General features: G+C 44.2%; 1 protein-coding gene across 1 annotated transcript in view; it reads left to right on the forward strand.

Moving 5' to 3' along the window:
* POLN (DNA polymerase nu) overlaps nt 1-17,378 on the forward strand; it is a 152,046-nt gene that overhangs the window by 84,798 nt on the left and 49,870 nt on the right. Inside the window, exon 18 of the mRNA XM_002688439.7 lies at nt 233-347. Within this exon, the coding sequence (XP_002688485.4) occupies nt 233-347 (115 nt within the window). The remainder of the gene's footprint in view (nt 1-232; nt 348-17,378) is intronic.

Consider the following 17,378-nt stretch of genomic DNA (forward strand, 5'->3'; position numbering starts at 1 on the left):
ATGAGTGCGGCCCCCTGGAGGCCTTGCCAGCCTTACAGAAGAGGTCTCCCAGACTCTTAGCACCAGGGATGGCGAACAGCCCAATGCCCAGGGGCCTGGCAGGTGGGAGGTGGGCGTGCCGACCTTGATTCCCCTCCCTGTGGGGAGGGGAGATTGAGGTTGCCCGGGCTGGGTGGCAACAATGAGGCGTGTGTGGATAGGTTCTGAATTAACGCAGAGCTCTATCTGACAGACTTCTCGCAGATCGAATTGCGCATTCTTGCACACTTATCTGGGGACCCAGAACTTTTGAAGTTATTCCAGGAATCTGAGAGAGATGATGTATTTTCCACCCTGACTTCACAGTGGTAAGATATACGCACTCATAACAGTATCAGATCCACAGGAATGCAGGCATGATTTTAAAAACCTGAAGTTGGTCCAAACCTGTTTTCAATAAGAAATTATGTTTTTCTCTAGTAGTTTAATCTTTTTGAAAAGAGTGGATAGCTAGGATGCCAAGCGTCTCTTAAGTATGAAAGAGGTGGTTGTTCTTCAGCTCCAGAAGGGGCGTAGATTGCTGAGGAATGTACCAGAAATATCAAAAAATCAAAAGTGAAAGTCACGTGTGCCTCCAGATGAGTGTCAGTCGGAGAAGACAGAGCCCAGGGCCTGCAGGCAGCCTGGTGGCAACCCCGGCGTTGCCTCTGCGCCCTCAGCTGCTGTTTGGGGCAAAGCAAGCCTGCACTCAACTCCTGTTCCTTCTCACTGCCGGCTCCTTCTTGCTTTTTTGTTTTGCCTACTTAGGCTTTTCTTCTTTCAGTTTGAAGCCTGGAATTCCTCCCATCTAAGGCAATGAGCACCTTTCTTGAGGATGCAGTTGTCCCGAGGTCCAGAGTCAGTAAGAGCAGGCTTAGACCCTGCCCGCCCCTCCTGCCCACCCCCAGCTCAGCGGCTCTCAGAGGCCAGGTGGACCCGGTGCTGCCAAGTCCTGGAGCTTGCTCCCCTCCCAGGCTCCCAGGGAAAGGCCCTTCTCCTTAGTGTGCCCTGTGTGCTCTTTTAGAAAGTGTGATATAATTCACATGTCATAAAATCCACCCTTTGAGAGTGTACAATTGTGATATAATTCACGTGCCGTAAAACCCACCCTTTGAGAGTGTACAATTGTGATATAATTCACGTGCCGTAAAACCCACCCTTTGAGAGTGTACAATTGTGATATAATTCACGTGCCATAAAACCCACCCTTTGAGAGTGTACAATTGTGATATAATTCACGTGCCGTAAAACCCACCCTTTGAGAGTGTACAATTGAGATATAATTCACGTGCCGTAAAACCCACCCTTTGAGAGTGTACAATTGTGATATAATTCACGTGTCGTAAAACCCACCCTTTGAGAGTGTACAATTGTGATATAATTCACATGTCGTAAAACCCACCCTTTGAGAGTGTACAATTGTGATATAATTCACGTGCCATAATACCCACCCTTTGAGAGTGTACAATTGAGATATAATTCACGTGCCGTAAAACCCACCCTTTTCGAGTATACAATTGAGATATAATTCACGTGCCGTAAAACCCACCCTTTTCGAGTATACAATGAGATATAATTCACGTGCCGTAAAACCCACCCTTTTCGAGTATACAATTGAGATATAATTCACGTGCCGTAAAACCCACCCTTTGAGAGTGTACAATTGTGATATAATTCACGTGCCGTAAAACCCACCCTTTTCGAGTATACAATGAGATATAATTCACGTGCCGTAAAACCCACCCTTTTCGAGTATACAATTGAGATATAATTCACGTGCCGTAAAACCCACCCTTTTCGAGTGTACAATTGAGATATAATTCACGTGCCGTAAAACCCACCCTTTTCGAGTGTACAATTGAGATATAATTCACGTGCCGTAAAACCCCCCCTTTTCGAGTGTACAATTGAGATATAATTCACGTGCCGTAAAACCCACCCTTTTCGAGTATACAATTGAGATATAATTCACGTGCCGTAAAACCCACCCTTTGAGAGTGTACAATTGAGTGGGTTTTAGTGCGTTCACAAGGTCTGGCAGCCACGGCCACTGTCTAATTCCAGAGCATCTGCATTCCTTAAAGAGAACCCCCACAGGAGTCGGTCCTCAACCTCGTCCCCGTGGAAAGCATTTGTCTGCTTTCCATCTCCTACACATTCGTCTGTTCTGGACAGTTCACAGTAATGGAATCATACAGAGCATGGCCTCTTGTAGCTGTCTTCTCTCACTGAACGTGATGTTTCCAAAGTCCATCCATGCTGAAGCACGTGTCAATACTGCATTATTTTTTGTGGCTGAATAATATTCCTTTCTGTGGAATAATGTATTCTGTGTGTGTGTGTGTGTGTGTATATATATATATATATATAAAATTATGGATGAGAATGGAATTATGGAATATATATTATATATATGTACTAATATATATTAGTATAAACAGGCAAATAATATTCCATATTCCATTTATTTATCCCTTTATCAGTTGATGTATATTTGGGTTGTTTCCACCTTTTGACTATTATGAATAATACTGCTGTGAACATTCATGCACAAAACTTTATGTGGAAATATATTTTCATTTCTCTTGGATAGATACCTAGGAGTAGAACTTCTGAGTCATATGGTAATTCTATGTTTAACTTTTTAAAATCGTGGTAAAATAACAAAATTTATCATCTCAACCATTTTTAAATGGTTTTAAATTTGTATCACAGCAGTAGCAACTATATTTAATTTTTTGAGGAATTATTGAACTAGTTTCCAAAATAGCTGCACCATTTTATACCCCACAAACTGCACAGGTCTCCAGTTTACCCACCTTCTTGCCAGTAGCGTTCATCTCTCTTTTTTATTCTAACCGTCCCCTTGGGTGTGGAGTAGTATCTTTGCAGTTTGGTTTGCACGTCCTTGATGACCGCCGATGTTGAGGATCTCGTCCTATTCTCTCTCGTTGTCTCTTCCCCTCTCCTGCACCATGACCGCCAATGTTGAGGATCTCGTCTTATTCTCTCTCATTGTCTCTTTCCCTCTCCTGCACCTTTACACAAACCCACCTGGTGTTTTGCTCACCACAGCTTTCTCTGTGCTTCTTCCAGAAGATGCACTTTCTTCCATTTCAGTTTCTCTCCAGTAAGGATATAAGCAACATAGAATTTTCAAGGCATGGAATAGAGTTAGTAATACCCCTGCCCTCTCTCCAGAGGTGTGCAAAGTCTGAGAACAGTGTTTCTACCTAGGCAGGAAGAGTGTTTTGTTTGCCTGGTTCACGTTTGAGCTTCACTGCCATCTGAGTGTGCTGGTGGAATGGTGCGCTGGAGTTCTCCTTACAATGTGTGAGGGAATCTGTTTGTGATTCAGGGGGAGTGCTTGTGCATAGATCACTAAGGGTGTTTTTTGTTGAGTGAGCCAAGAGCAACTCTGGCTGTTGCTGACCAAGTGTTACAGAAAAACATTCTTGTCAAAGTGTCAGGCGAAGGATGCAGCTAAAGCAGTGCTGGAGGAAAGTGCGCAGCACCTAACACTCCATCAGAAATGAGGAGAGACCTCAGATAAACAGCCTAGGCTGCCTCAAGAAACCTGAGAAAGATGAGGAAGGAGGAAGGAAACAGTAAAGATAAGGGCAGAAACCGATGACATTGAAAAATAGAAAACAACTGCAAAAATCAATGGAAAAAAGTTGATTCTTCAAAAAAAATAAAATTATCAGACTCTAGCAAGACTGACAAAAATAAAAATAGAGAAGACACAGATCATCAGAATCAGGATGGATTTAGAACAGGGTATTAGTACATTATTACTAAACAGATTCTGCAGACATCAAGAAGACAGTAAGGAAACACCATAAACAACTTCATGCTCAAAAATTCAGAAGAAATGGATCGATTTCTTGAAAACCACAAACTATCGAAACCCAACTCTGATGAAATCGATAACATGAAAAGTCCTTGAACTTTTCATTTAAAATCTCCTGGTAAGAGAGAGATTTGGCAGGGCCAGATGTCTTCCATGGAGTATTTTACCAAATGTTGAAAGAATTAACACCAGTTTTATATGACCCCTTTCAGAAAGTAGAAGAGGAGCACTTCCCAGTCGTACTTGCGAAGCTAGTGTTGTCCGAATACCAAAACGAGACAAAGAATAAAAAACAAAATAAAATAAAACCCCAGATAGACCAATATCACTCCTGAATTTAGATGTGAAAAATCCTCAGCAAAATATTAGCAAACCAAATCCAGCAACATAAAAAACTATACACTGTGTCCAAGTGGGATTTATTCCAGATGGGCAAGGCTGGTTTAATATTAGAAAATCAATCAGTGTGGTCCAGTATATGATCAAGCCAAAGAGATAATATGATGATATCCACTGACCCAGACAAAGCACCTGACAAAATCCAATACCATTCATGGTAAAAATCCTTGGGAATCTAGAAATACAGGGGAGCAACCCCAACTTGATAAAGAACATCTATTAAAAAAAAACTACAGCCAACAGCATATTGCATGGTAAAAGGCTGAATGCCTTCCAGTCCAGGTTCGATGCATGAGACAGAGCGCTCGGGGCTGGTGCACTGGGGTGACCCTGAAGGATGGGATGGGAGGGATGTGAGAGGGGGGTTCAGGATGGGGAGCACATGTACACCCATGGCGGATTCATGTGAATGCATGCCAAAAAACACCACAATATTGTAAAGTAATTAGCCTCCAATTAAAATAAATAAATTAAAAAAAAAAGATGAGTAACAACTTATTAGTACTGAATGTGGAAGTTCTGGCCACTAAATGAGTCAAGGAAAAGAAATAAATGGTATACAGATTGGAAAGGAAGATCTAAAGCTGTATTTGTAGGTGGTATGATTGTCTATATAGGAAGTCTTAGCGTATGTATAAGAAAACAATATTTTTCAACTTCTACAACTAGTAAGTGAGTTTAGCAAGGCTGCAAGACACAGTACCAATATACAGAAGTCAGCTGCATTTCTATAAATGGACAATAAACCATGAAGAAATTGAAATTAAAAATGTAATACCATTTACATTCACCCCAAAGATAATGAAATACTTACTTCAGTTGGCCTTCCCAGGTGGTGCTAGTGGTAAGGAACCCGCCTGCCAGTGCAGGAGATGTAAGAGATATGGGTTCAATCCCTGGGTCAGGAAGATTCCCTGGAATAGGAAATGGAAACCCACTCCAATATTCTTGCCTGGGAAATTCCATGGACAGTGGAGCCTGGTGGGCTACAGTCCATAGCATCGCAAAGAGTCAGACACGACTGAAGCAACTTAGCACACACGAATGCAGGCATTCAATTAACAAAATATGTATAGGATCTGTATGTCTGAAACTACAAAATGCTGATGAAAGAAATCAAAGATTTGATAAGTGGAATGACATCCTGTGTTTGTGGAATGGAAGACATAGGACAGTAAATATGTCAGTTCTCCCTAAAGTGATCCATAGGCTTAATTCAATGCTATTAAAACCTAAGCAAGTTTTGTAGACAAGGACAAGTTGACTCTAAAATGTAAATGAAGAGGCATGGCCCTAGAATACCAAAAACAATCTTGACAAAGGAGAGTGGGAGGAATCACTGCCTGATACTAAGACTTAATACACAGTAATCAAGAGAGTGTGGTATTGGCAGAGGAAGCAGATACACAGACCAGCGGAACAGAAAAGAGAACCAGAAATACACCCACGCAAACAGGCTCCACTGATTTCAGGGAAAGTACAAAGTCCCAGACAGAAAACAATTCTCTTCCGACTCATGCTAAGCTGATCACTCACAAAGCCACCTTGAGAAGTTCACTTCTATATTGGGTATTGTATATATCTTTCCTGCATTTTTTTGTATCTTGTACTAGTTTGGGGGAGAGCTTCAAAAATAAGAAGCTTTTAATATTTGCGTGATGGTTGCTTCTAATTTCCTACCAGCAGCAGCAATCCAGCACTTGTGACTTAGACTATAATTAGTTGCTTTGGAAATGATTTTTGTGTTCCAAACAGAGGACTAGAATAGCACGTGGTGAAACAGCCGCAGGATCAAACGACTCTTAAAAGTGTTTGTTTCATGGAAATGGCTTATTGTTAGAAACACAAAAAGTGAAAAGGCAATTCAGTGTTGTATTCTGAAATATGTAATAACATTTTCAAAGAATAACAATTTTCTTGAAAAACCTTTGAAAATATGTAGATTGTATATGAAAATGGAGACTTGGGAGAAGCCTTGGAGATCATCTGTGGAGCTATGATGTGCCTGATGAAAGCCTTGATTCCCAGAGAGCCAGGCCTGCCCCTGGGCCCACAGCTGAGCCAGACCAGGCCTCAGAGCCACCGCCTCCAGCTCCAGCGTCGTCACCTGAGCTCGGAAGACAACCTTCTGCACAGAGGTGGTGTCCTTCCCAGTAATCACTATGTGTGTGCCCGATTAGATAGTTTCCTAAAAGTTTTACAAAATGAAGATACAAACCATTTCTTATCAGTTGTATGTTTACCTCAACATTTTCAGACTTGAAGCTTAAAAGATAATGTTCACTGCATAATATATTAGTTTCTCTGCTTCTTAGGACTCTTCTTGGGTGCTTTTCTGAGCTATTGTCTCATAGGCAGGTGTGGCGGATAGTATCGCCGGTTGCTGCCCTTCTCTGGGGAACGATGGTGCTTCCCTGTCCGGGAGATGTCAGACTTGGGTGTGTGATTTGCTCTGGCTAATGGCAGTAAGCAAAAGGGACACGGGTCACACCTACACTGAGGCTTTAAGCAACGCACGCTTCCTCCATCTCCTTTCTCTCTGTCCTGGCAACATTGACGGAGGCTGCCCAGTCATCCTGCATTATAAACGGTGGACCAGCCCTGCGACGGGAAGGAGGCGACGGTGAGAACGCAGCACTCTGGCTGCTGGTAGTGTGGTTCCAGAGTGACTGACATGGCGATATAACTTGGCCTGTCATAGAGTCTACAGGACTGGGTGCCAGGAGTGAGATACCGCCGCGTGGAGTCCTAAAACTGTGGCACTGGCTCCAGGGCCTGGTGGACTGCAGCGGGGGGACGTCTGCTGGAGGCTGGAGGGTGGCACTTGGTACACGGTGTAAGTGAAGGTCGCTCAGTCATGTCTGACTCTTTGCGACCCCATGGACTATAGTCCATGGAATTCTCAAGGCCAGAATACTGGAGTGGGTAGTATTCCACTCCAGAGGATCTTCCCAACCCAGGGATCAAATCCAGGTCTCCCTCACTGCAGGTGGGTTCTTTACCAGCTGAACCACTAGGGAAGCCCAAGGTATGTGGTATGTATGGCAGTTGGTAAAACTGTCACCTGTGATGACTTGTGAAGTAGCCGGAGACCCAGGTTCCATTCCTGGGTTGGGAAGATCCCTGGAGAAGGCAATGGCAACCCACTCCAGTATGCTCACCTGGGAAATCCCATGGACAGAGGAGCCTGGCAGGCTACAGTCCAGGGGTCTCAAGAGTTGGACACAAGCACCAAGATCATACCCTAATGAGCTGAGGTTTTGGGCCAGCAGAATGCTAGAGCGTGCTTTGGTGGCTGGTATCTGCATGGGACAGGGTACTGTAAGACACACTCAGAAAACAGCTATCTGGTGTACAAGTAGGAATGAAAAGAAATAAGGAGATTCCAAAAAACAGAAATTTTACACATCTAAGTACAATTCTCACCTCTAACCAGTAAAAGATGAATCTGAAAAGGGCTCTGAATGACAAAAGCCGGTCAAAGCACTGCCTTCCACAAATTAGCTATATGGCTCTGATGCCTACTGTTAACATCTCTGAAAGAGTTAAGATGACACCCATAAGTCCTTGCAGAGACTAATAGTAGCTTTCTCCCAGTTCCTGATAAGCTTCAGGTGCCTGCGTTGAAGTCCAAAGAGAGGGTGCATCTCTCTCTCGGTGAATTGTGGGTGCATCTGTTGGCACATGGAGCTGACTGAAGTCAGAGAGGGCTGGTTGTGTTTCTGAGCCCTGTGCCTCCGGTCTGTGCTGGAAGACACTGTGACTGCAAACCTTGGGCCCGGTGCCTTCGATAACCAAGAAACAGCCCAGGAAACATGCTCATTTCTCCAAGGAAAAGAAATCCTTCAGTGCCTCTTACACGTAGCCAAGAAAGAGAGTGGAAAAAGAGGTCCCAGGAGTGGAGAAAATGGCCACGGCGAACAGGTGACTGAGCAAGGGTCCTTTCTGAGAAGGTCTCTCAGCCCCCGCCCAGTGAGAGATCAGAGCTGTGGTGGAAGGTTACTGTTCAGACACATGGTTACCTCTCCTTAGAGGAAGAGTGTGCTTCCTTGCCCATTGACTCAGGTTTGGCCTCATGACTTGCTACCAATGATACATGAACAGAAATGATGTTTTTCACTGATGGGTAGAAGAGCCAACCATGGTTATCCATATTTTCTTCTTCCTCTGCCATGACAACCATTGGTGTTCCAGATGTAGACTGGACTCTGTTCCTGAATAGCTTCAGCTGACCCACGATGGACATGTTGCATGAGCAGAAGGTAGGCTGTTGTTTGTGTAAGCCTTTGAGCATGGCCCAGCCTGTCCTTCCTGTACAGCAAAGGTGCAGCCTTTGTGCTGTCGGTACATGCGTATTTCTCCCCTAAAGATGAAATTCAATATCACATCTAACCCGCTGACGCAGATCTGTGAGTCAATATCAAATGTTCTAACCTGCATAAATTTGGCATCTCACAAGGAGAACAGAGAGAATGAGGTAGAAGAAACATTTGAAGGTATAATGGCTGACAACATTACAAAACTGATGAAAGATATAAATCTGAAGGAAGTCAGTCTAGATATCTAGGTCCAGAGAAGTGTCTTGCAAACATTAAGGCAAAATAGGGACAATTTGAGAAAATACGTGTCATAGACCTGCTCATGAGAAATACTGTAAGAAGCTCTTTGGGATCAAGAGGAATGATACCTCATGAAACTCTGGATCTTCAGAAAGGAATAGAGGGCACCAGAATGGCTGACTATCAAGATAAATATAAAAAACATTTTAATCTTTATTTTACATAGTTTATTACGTGTGTGTATGCGTGTGTATATACACACACATACACTATGACTTCCCCAATGGCTCAGTGGGAAAGAATTGGCCTGTAATGCAAGAGACGTGAGTTTGATCCCCGTGTCAAGAAGATTCCCTGGAGAAGGTAATAGATGCCCACTCTGGTATTCTTGCTTGAGAAAAGCCATGGGCAGAGGAACCTGGCAGGCTCCAGTCCATGAGGTTGCAAAGAATCGGACACCAGTAAGCGACTAAACAACAATAACAATGTATAGTTTATACGTGATTTTAAATTGCCTTTGCTTGTCTGTCTCTGGCTGTGCTGGATCTCTGTTGGTGGCTCGCGTGCTCTCTAGCTGCGGAGCGCGGGGCTGCTCTTCCGTGTGACACACAGGCTTCTGGCCGTGGAGGCTCCTCTTGTTGCAGGTCCCAGGAGCAGCCGAGGGTGCTTGGCTTCAGCAGTTGTGGCTCACAGGCCCGAGAGCACAGGCTTAGTAGCACAGGCTTGGTGCACGGACTTAGTTATTCCGTGGAATCTTCCCAAACCAAGGGTCAAACCCGTCTCTCCTGCACTGGCAGGCACATTCCTATCGGCAGAGTCCCTGTATGTGGTTCTGAATTCTTGAAAAGACTAAGGTGCTTTTTTTTTTAAGATTATAGCATAGAAGTAAAATGACAGGCATTTAAAAGTACAAAGGGCGGGAGAGGGAGAATATGGAATGATGCTGTTTTCACATCTTACATGGTTGTGAAATATCATTTGAAGATATACTGTGAACTTAAAGATAGAGACTGTATACTGTGATTTCTAGGACAGCCTCTAAAACAATACCAGAAAAAGTATAACTTAAAAAATCAATGGATTTTTTGTTCTAGTTCTGTGAGAAATGGACAGCTACATGTAAAAAAATGAAATTAGATCATTCTTTAACACCACACACAAAAATAAGCTCAAAATGGATTAAAGACCTAAATGTGAGACCAGAAACTATAAAACTCCTAGAGGAAAACATAGGCAGAACACTCTCTGACATAAATCAAAGCAATATTTTTTTGCAGTCTGTCTCCCAGAATGGAAATAAAAACAAAAATAAATAAATGGAACCTACTTAAACTCAAAGCTTTTGCACAGCAAAGGAAACAATAAACAAAACAAAAAGACAGCTCATAGACTGGGAGGAAAATATTTGCAAATGATGTAACTGACAAGGTACTAGTCTCCAGAATTTTACAAACAGCTCATCAAAACCAAGAACCTAATCAACAAATGGGCAGAAGACCTAAATCAACATTTCTCCAAAGAGGACAAACAGATGGCCAAAAGACACATGAGAAGATTTTCAAGATTGATAATTATTAGAGAAATACAAATCAAATGCAGTGAGGCACCACCCCACACCAGCCAGAATGGTTATCATCAAAGAGTCCACAAACAGGAAATGCTGGAGAGGGTATAGAGGGAAGGAAGCCCTCCTATACTGCTGGCGGGATGCAAATTGGTGCAGGCACCATGGAGAACAGTATGGAGGTTCTTCAAAAAACTAAAACAGAGCTACTGTATGATCCAGCAATCCCACAGTCCGTGGCGTGTGCCCAGAGAAAACTATAATGGAAGAGACACACGCACCCCAGTGTCCACCGCAGCATGTTTACAACAGCGAGACGCGGAAGCAGCCTAAGTGTCCGTCGACAGAGGAATGGATGAAAAAGATGGCACATATATACAATGGAATATCACTCGGCCATTAAAAAGAATGAAGTCATGCCATTTGCAATAACATGCACAGACCTAGAGACTATCATACTGAGTGAAGTAAGTCAGGCAGAGGAGAAGAAATATTGTATGACATACCATTATATGTGGAATCTAAAAAGAAATGATACAAATGAACTTACAGAACAGAAAGAGACTCACAGACTTAGAGAATGAATTTATAGTTGCTGTGGGGTAGGGATAATTAGGGAGTTTGGGATGGCGTGTACACAGGGCTGTATTTTAAATGGCTAACCAGCAAGGACCTCCTGTAGAGCACAGGGAACTCTGCTCAGTGTTACGTGCAGCCTGGATGGGAGGGGAGTGTAGGGGAGCATGGATACGTGTATATGTGTGGCTGAGCCCCTTTGCCATTCTCCTGAAACTACCACAACACAGTTAATCGGTTATATGCCAATACAAAATAAAACAAACACAAATCAGTGGAGGCAATGAAATGGGATATTAAAAAAATCTGTTATTTACCCAAAGGAATTCAAGGAAAGAGAGACGGAACAAAATGCAAAGAGTGTAAATGAAAATCAGATACCAAGATGGGGAGCTGACACTGCAAAACGAAGAGTGTCACCCGAATGGAGAAAATCTCACGATGATGAAAGGCTGACTCGCCAGGAAGACACAGAAGCTTGAATGTACCTAATGAGAGAGCTTTAAAATACTAGAAGCAGGGGCTTCCCTGCTGGCTCAGTGCAGGGGAATCTATCTGCCAGTGCAGGGGACACGGCTTTGCAATATGATCCGGGAGGATCCCACATGCCATGGAGCAAGTAAGCCCAAGCACCACAACTGCTGAGCCCACGCTCTGGATCTCGTGGTCCGCAACCAGAGCAGCCAGCTCAGTGCAGCCCGGGCCCCACAGCTTGGGGGGCAGGTCTCACTCAGTGCAACTGGAGTAAAGCCCGCACAGCAACAAAGACCCAGCACGGGGGGCAAAACAAATCCTCGAAGCAAAAACTGACAGAACAAAAGCAAGAAAGAGAATGAGCACTTCATCCATTCACAGAAAATGTCTTATTGCATTTCCCAGAAGGAAATTTATTTTTAAATGGAAATTTAATAAATACATAGTTAGGATGTCACCTTGTATCATTTGGGTTATTGCTCTTCTAGGATACAGTTTATGCACTGATTTCAAGATACATGCCCTGTTAAACATTCTATTACCACGTATGATTATTTTTTCTAGATCCTGTATAGTACTTCCATAAGAAAGTTCTGCCATGATGATTAATTAGAGCAAAGGACTCCCCTCATGATTAGTTCTGCTTCAGAGGGCTTGTTGCTGTTTTTGGTTTGTTTTCCCTTATCCAGTCACTTTTTCCTAAATGGTATTGCTTTAAAGACTCTTCTACTAAAAAGTTGATCAGATCTCTGGCACATCGAACTCCCTCCAATATTCCTACAAGCATTGGCAATTTTAAACCAATTTAATGTTAGGGGCTTCCTGGTGACTCAGTGGTAAGGAATCTTCCTGCAGTGCAGGAGACATGGGTTCAATCCCTGGATCAAGAAGATCCCCCTGGAGAAGGAAATGGCAACCCACTCCAGTATTCTTGTTTGGGAAATCCCATGGACACAGGAGCCTGGTGGGCTGCAGTCCACGGGGTCGCTGAAAAGCTGGACACATGTAGTGACTAAGCAACAAGTACTATCGGCTCAGAGCTTCCTAAGGCCCATATTCTCAGCACAGCAGCAGCGACTTGCGCAGGTTAGCAGACAAAGCAAGGTCTCCAGCGTCCGTGAAGAACCACCACCTCCAGCCAGAGGAGATTATTACTAGTCTCATCAAAGAGGAGAGAGTGCTGACCTGCCCGGCGACCTTGGCCATGTGGCTGCTTCCCCACTGAGGTGCCCAGAGCCTCAGAGTTCGGAGGGGGCTCCCCCAGCCTCTGCCCATCCCCCTACGTCCTTGCCAAGGCAGCTGCAGTCAATGCAGCCGAGTTCCAACCTCAGGGTGACACAGTCTCCCTGCATCCCTCACGGTGGTGACAGAATCACGTGGACTTTTCTCAGTTGTAAAGGACATTGGTATACCCATGCCATGAGGACTTCACTTTGAGTTGTCATGGAGATTTAGAAGAACAGTCGGCAGAATCTGCACTTTAGTTCTGACCACCTGTGGCCAGGAGGTTTTGCTTCCACTCTCCTTCCTTTTAATGGTGGAAAGAACGAGTTCTTACTTGGTCCCATGACATGCCTTGTGTTGTTTCAGGCACATCTCGTTAAATCCTGTGAGTGTTATTCCCCCGTGTTCTGGAGACACTGAGACTGTTAACCTTGCCCGAGGTCACGTGGCCTCCGCCTCAGCCCGTGATCCTCACACGTCAGTGGAGGGTGTGTGGGGCCGAGGCTCTTCACCCTCAGAGCTTCGGGGAGTCTGCGCCCCACACCTCTTCTCAGCCCCTTGCTTCTGGAACTCTGCCAGTCAGAGCTGCGCCCAGAGTTCACTGTGCAGAGGGGGCACTGGTCGATGGTGGTGAGAGCGGGCAGCCTTATCGAGACGATCACGTAGCTTGTATCTTCCAGTTTGTGAATATGGCGTATCACATTGATTCATCTGCATGTTGAAGAATCCTTGTGTCCCTGGGATATCCCCTGTATCCCTCTTACACCGCCTCCTCCCTCCCTCCCCAGGCACCACTCAGTTGTCTCAGAGCTCCGCTTTGGGTTCCCCGCATCATACAGCAAGTTCCCACTGTATGGTGCTGTGTATGTTTCAATGCTATTTTCTCAAATCATCCCACCCTCTCCTTCCCCCACTGTGTCCAAAAGTCTGTTCTTTACGTCTGTGTCTCCTTTGCTGCCCTGCGTGTAGGATCATCAGTACTACCTTTCTAGGTTCCCTATGTATGTGTGAATCTGTGGCATTTGTCTTTCTCTTTCTGGCTGACTTCACTCTGTATAATAGGCTCTGAGTTTATCCACCTCATTTGGACTGGCTCGAATGCATTCCTTTTTATAGCTAAGTAATATCCCATTGCTTTGGCTCCACCCCTTCATTCTTTCTGGAGTTATTTCTCCACTGAACTCCACTACCATATTGGGCACCTACTGACTGAAATGGGGAGTTCCTCTTTCAGTATCCTATCATTTTGCCTTTTCATACTGTTCATGGGGTTCTCAAGGCAAGAATACTGAAGTGGTTTGCCATTCCTTCGCCAGTGGACCACATTCTGTCAGATCTCTCCACCATGACCCGCCCATCTTGGGTTGCCCCACGGGCATGGCTTAGTTTCATTGAGTTAGACAAGGCTGTGGTCCTAGTGTGATTAGATTGACTAGTTTTCTTTGAGTATGGTTTCAGTGTCTTTGCCCTCTGATGCCCTCTTCCAATACCTACCGTCTTACTTGGGTTTCTCTTACCTTGGGCGTGGGGTATCTCTTCACGGCCGCTCCAGCAAAGCACAGCCACTGCTCCTTACCTTGGACGAGGGGTATCTCCTCACCGCAGCCCTTCCTGACCTTCAACGTGGGATAGATCCTCTAGGCCCTCCTGCGCCCATGCAGCCAGGGCTCCTTGGACGTGGGGATGTGACTGGCAATAGAAGCAAGGTCTGATGCTGTAAAGAGCAATATTGCATAGGAACCTGGAATGTCAGGTCCATGAATCAAGGCAAATTGGAAGTGGTCAAACAAGAGATGGCAAGAGTGAATGTCAATATTCTAGGAATCAGTGAACTAAAATGGACTGGAATGCGTGAATTTAAATCAGATGACCATTATATCTACTACTGCGGGCAGGAATCCCTCAGAAGAAATGGAGTAGCCATCACGGTCAACAAAAGAATCTGAAATGCAGTACTTGGACGCAATCTCAAAAACGACAGAATGATCTCTCTTCGTTTCCAAGGCAAACCATTCAATATCACAGTAATCCAAGTCTATGCCCCAACCAGTAATGCTGAAGAAGCTGAAGTTGAACGGTTCTATGAAGACCTACAAGACCTTTTAGAACTAACACCCAAAAAAGATGTCCTTTTCATTATAGGGGACTGGAATGCAAAGTAGGAAGTCAAGAAACACCTGGAGTAACAGGCAAATTTGGCCTTGGAATACGGAATGAAGCAGGGCAAAGGCTAATAGAGTTTTGCCAAGAAAATGCACTGGTCATAACAAACACCCTCTTCCAACAACACAAGAGAAGACGCTATACATGGACATCACCAGATGGCCAACACCGAAATCAGATTGATTATATTCTTTGCAGCCAAAGATGGAGAAGCTCTATACAGTCAGCAAAAACAAGACCAGGAGCTGACTGTCGCTCAGATCATGAACTCCTTATTGCCAAATTCAGACTTAAATTGAAGAAAGTAGGGAAAACCAGTAGACCATTCAGGTATGACCTAAATCAAATCCCTTATGATTATACAGTGGAAGTGAGAAATAGATTTAAGGGCCTAGATCTGATAGATAGAGTGCCTGATGAACTATGGACTGAGGTTCGTGACACTGTACAGGAGGCAGGGATCAAGACCATCCCCATGGAAAAGAAATGCAAAAAAGCAAAACAGCTGTCTGGGGAGGCCTTACAAATAGCTGTGAAAAGAAGAGAAGCAAAAAGCAAAGGAGAAAAGGAAAGATATAAGCATCTGAATGCAGAGTTCCAAAGAATAGCAAAAAGAGATAAGAAAGCCTTCCTCAGTGATCAGTGCAAAGAAATAGAGGAAAACAACAGAATGGGAAAGACTAGACATCTCTTCAAGAAAATTAGAGATGCCAAGGGAACATTTCATGCAAAGATGGGCTCGATAAAGGACAGAAATGGTATGGACCTAACAGAAGCAGAAGATATTAAGAAGAGGTGGCAGGAATACACAGAAGAACTGTACAAAAAAGATCTTCATGACCAAGATAATCACGATGGTGTGATCACTCACCTAGAGCCAGACATCCTGGAATGTGAAGTCAAGTGGGCCTTAGAAAGCATCACTACGAACAAAGCTAGTGGAGGTGATGGAATTCCAGTTGAGCTATTTCAAATCCTAAAAGATGATGCTGTGAAAGTGCTGCACTCAGTATGCAGCAAATCTGGAAAACTCAGGAGTGGCCACAGGACTGGAAAAGGTCAGTTTTCATTCCAATCCCAAAGAAAGGCAATGCCAAAGAATGCTCAAACTATTGCACAATTGCACTCATCTCACACGCTAGTAAAGTAATGCTCAAAGTTCTCCAAGCCAGGCTTCAGCAATACGAGAACCGTGAACTTCCTGATGTTCAAGCTGGTTTTAGAAAAGGCAGAGGAACCAGAGATCAAATTGCCAACATCTGCTGGATCATGGAAAAAGCAAGAGAGTTCCAGAAAAGCATCTATTTCTGCTTTATTGACCATGCCAAAGCCTTTGACTGTGTGGATCACAATAAACTGTGGAAAATTCTGAAAGAGATGGGAATACCAGACCACCTGACCTGCCTCTTGAGAAATTTGTATGCAGGTCAGAAGCAACAGTTAGAACTGGACATGGAACAACAGACTGGTTCCAAATAGGAAAAGGAGTACGTCAAGGCTATATATTGTCACCCTGCTTATTTAACTTATATGCAGAGTACATCATGAGAAACGCTGTGCTGGAAGAAGCACAAGCTGGAATCAAGATTGCTGGGAGAAATATCAATAACTTCAGATATGCAGATGACACCACCCTTATGGCAGAAAGTGAAGAGGAACTAAAAAGCCTCTTGATGAAGGTGAAAGAGGAGAGTGAAAAAGTTGGCTTAAAGCTCAACATTCAGAAAACTGAGATCATGGCATCTGGTCCCATCACTTCATGGGAAATAGATGGGGAAACAGTGGAAACAGTGTCAGACTTTATTTTTGGGGCTCCAAAATCACTGCAGATGGTGATTGCAGCCATGAAATTAAAAGACGCATACTCCTTGGAAGAAAAGTTATGACCAAACTAGATAGCATATTGAAAAGCAGAGACATTGCTTTGCCAACAAAGGTCCGTCTAGTCAAGGCTGTGGTTTTTCCAGTGGTCATGTATGGATGTGAGAGTTGGACTGTGAAGAAAGCTGAGCGCTGAAGAATTGATGCTTTTGAACTGTGGTGTTGGAGAAGACTCTTGAGAGTCCCTTGGACTGCATAGAGATCCAACCAGTCCATTCTGAAGGAGATCAGCCCTGGGATTTCTTTGGAAGGAATGATGCTAAAGCTGAAACTCCAGTACTTTGGCCACCTCATGCAAAGAGTTGACTCATTGGAAAAGAGTCTGATGCTGGGAGGGATTAGGGGCAGGAGGAGAAGGGGACGACAGAGGATGAGATGGCTGGATGGCATCACTGACTCAATGAGTGAGTCTGAGTGAACTCCGGGAGTTGGTGATGGACAGGGAGGCCTGGCGTGCTGCGGTTCGTGGGGTCGCAAAGAGTCGGACACAACTGAGCGACTGAACTGCACTGAACTGAACTGAAGTCTTTTTTGGAGAAATGTCTGTTTAAGTCTTCTGCCCGCCTTTTGATTGGGTCATTTGTTTTTCTGGTATTGAGCTGCATGAGCTGCTTGTATGTTTTGGAGATTAATCTTTTGTCAGTTGTTTCACTTGCTATTATTTTCT

The sequence above is a fragment of the Bos taurus genome, chromosome 6, assembly GCF_002263795.3.
Source record: "Bos taurus isolate L1 Dominette 01449 registration number 42190680 breed Hereford chromosome 6, ARS-UCD2.0, whole genome shotgun sequence".
NCBI classification, from domain to species: domain Eukaryota; kingdom Metazoa; phylum Chordata; class Mammalia; order Artiodactyla; family Bovidae; genus Bos; species Bos taurus.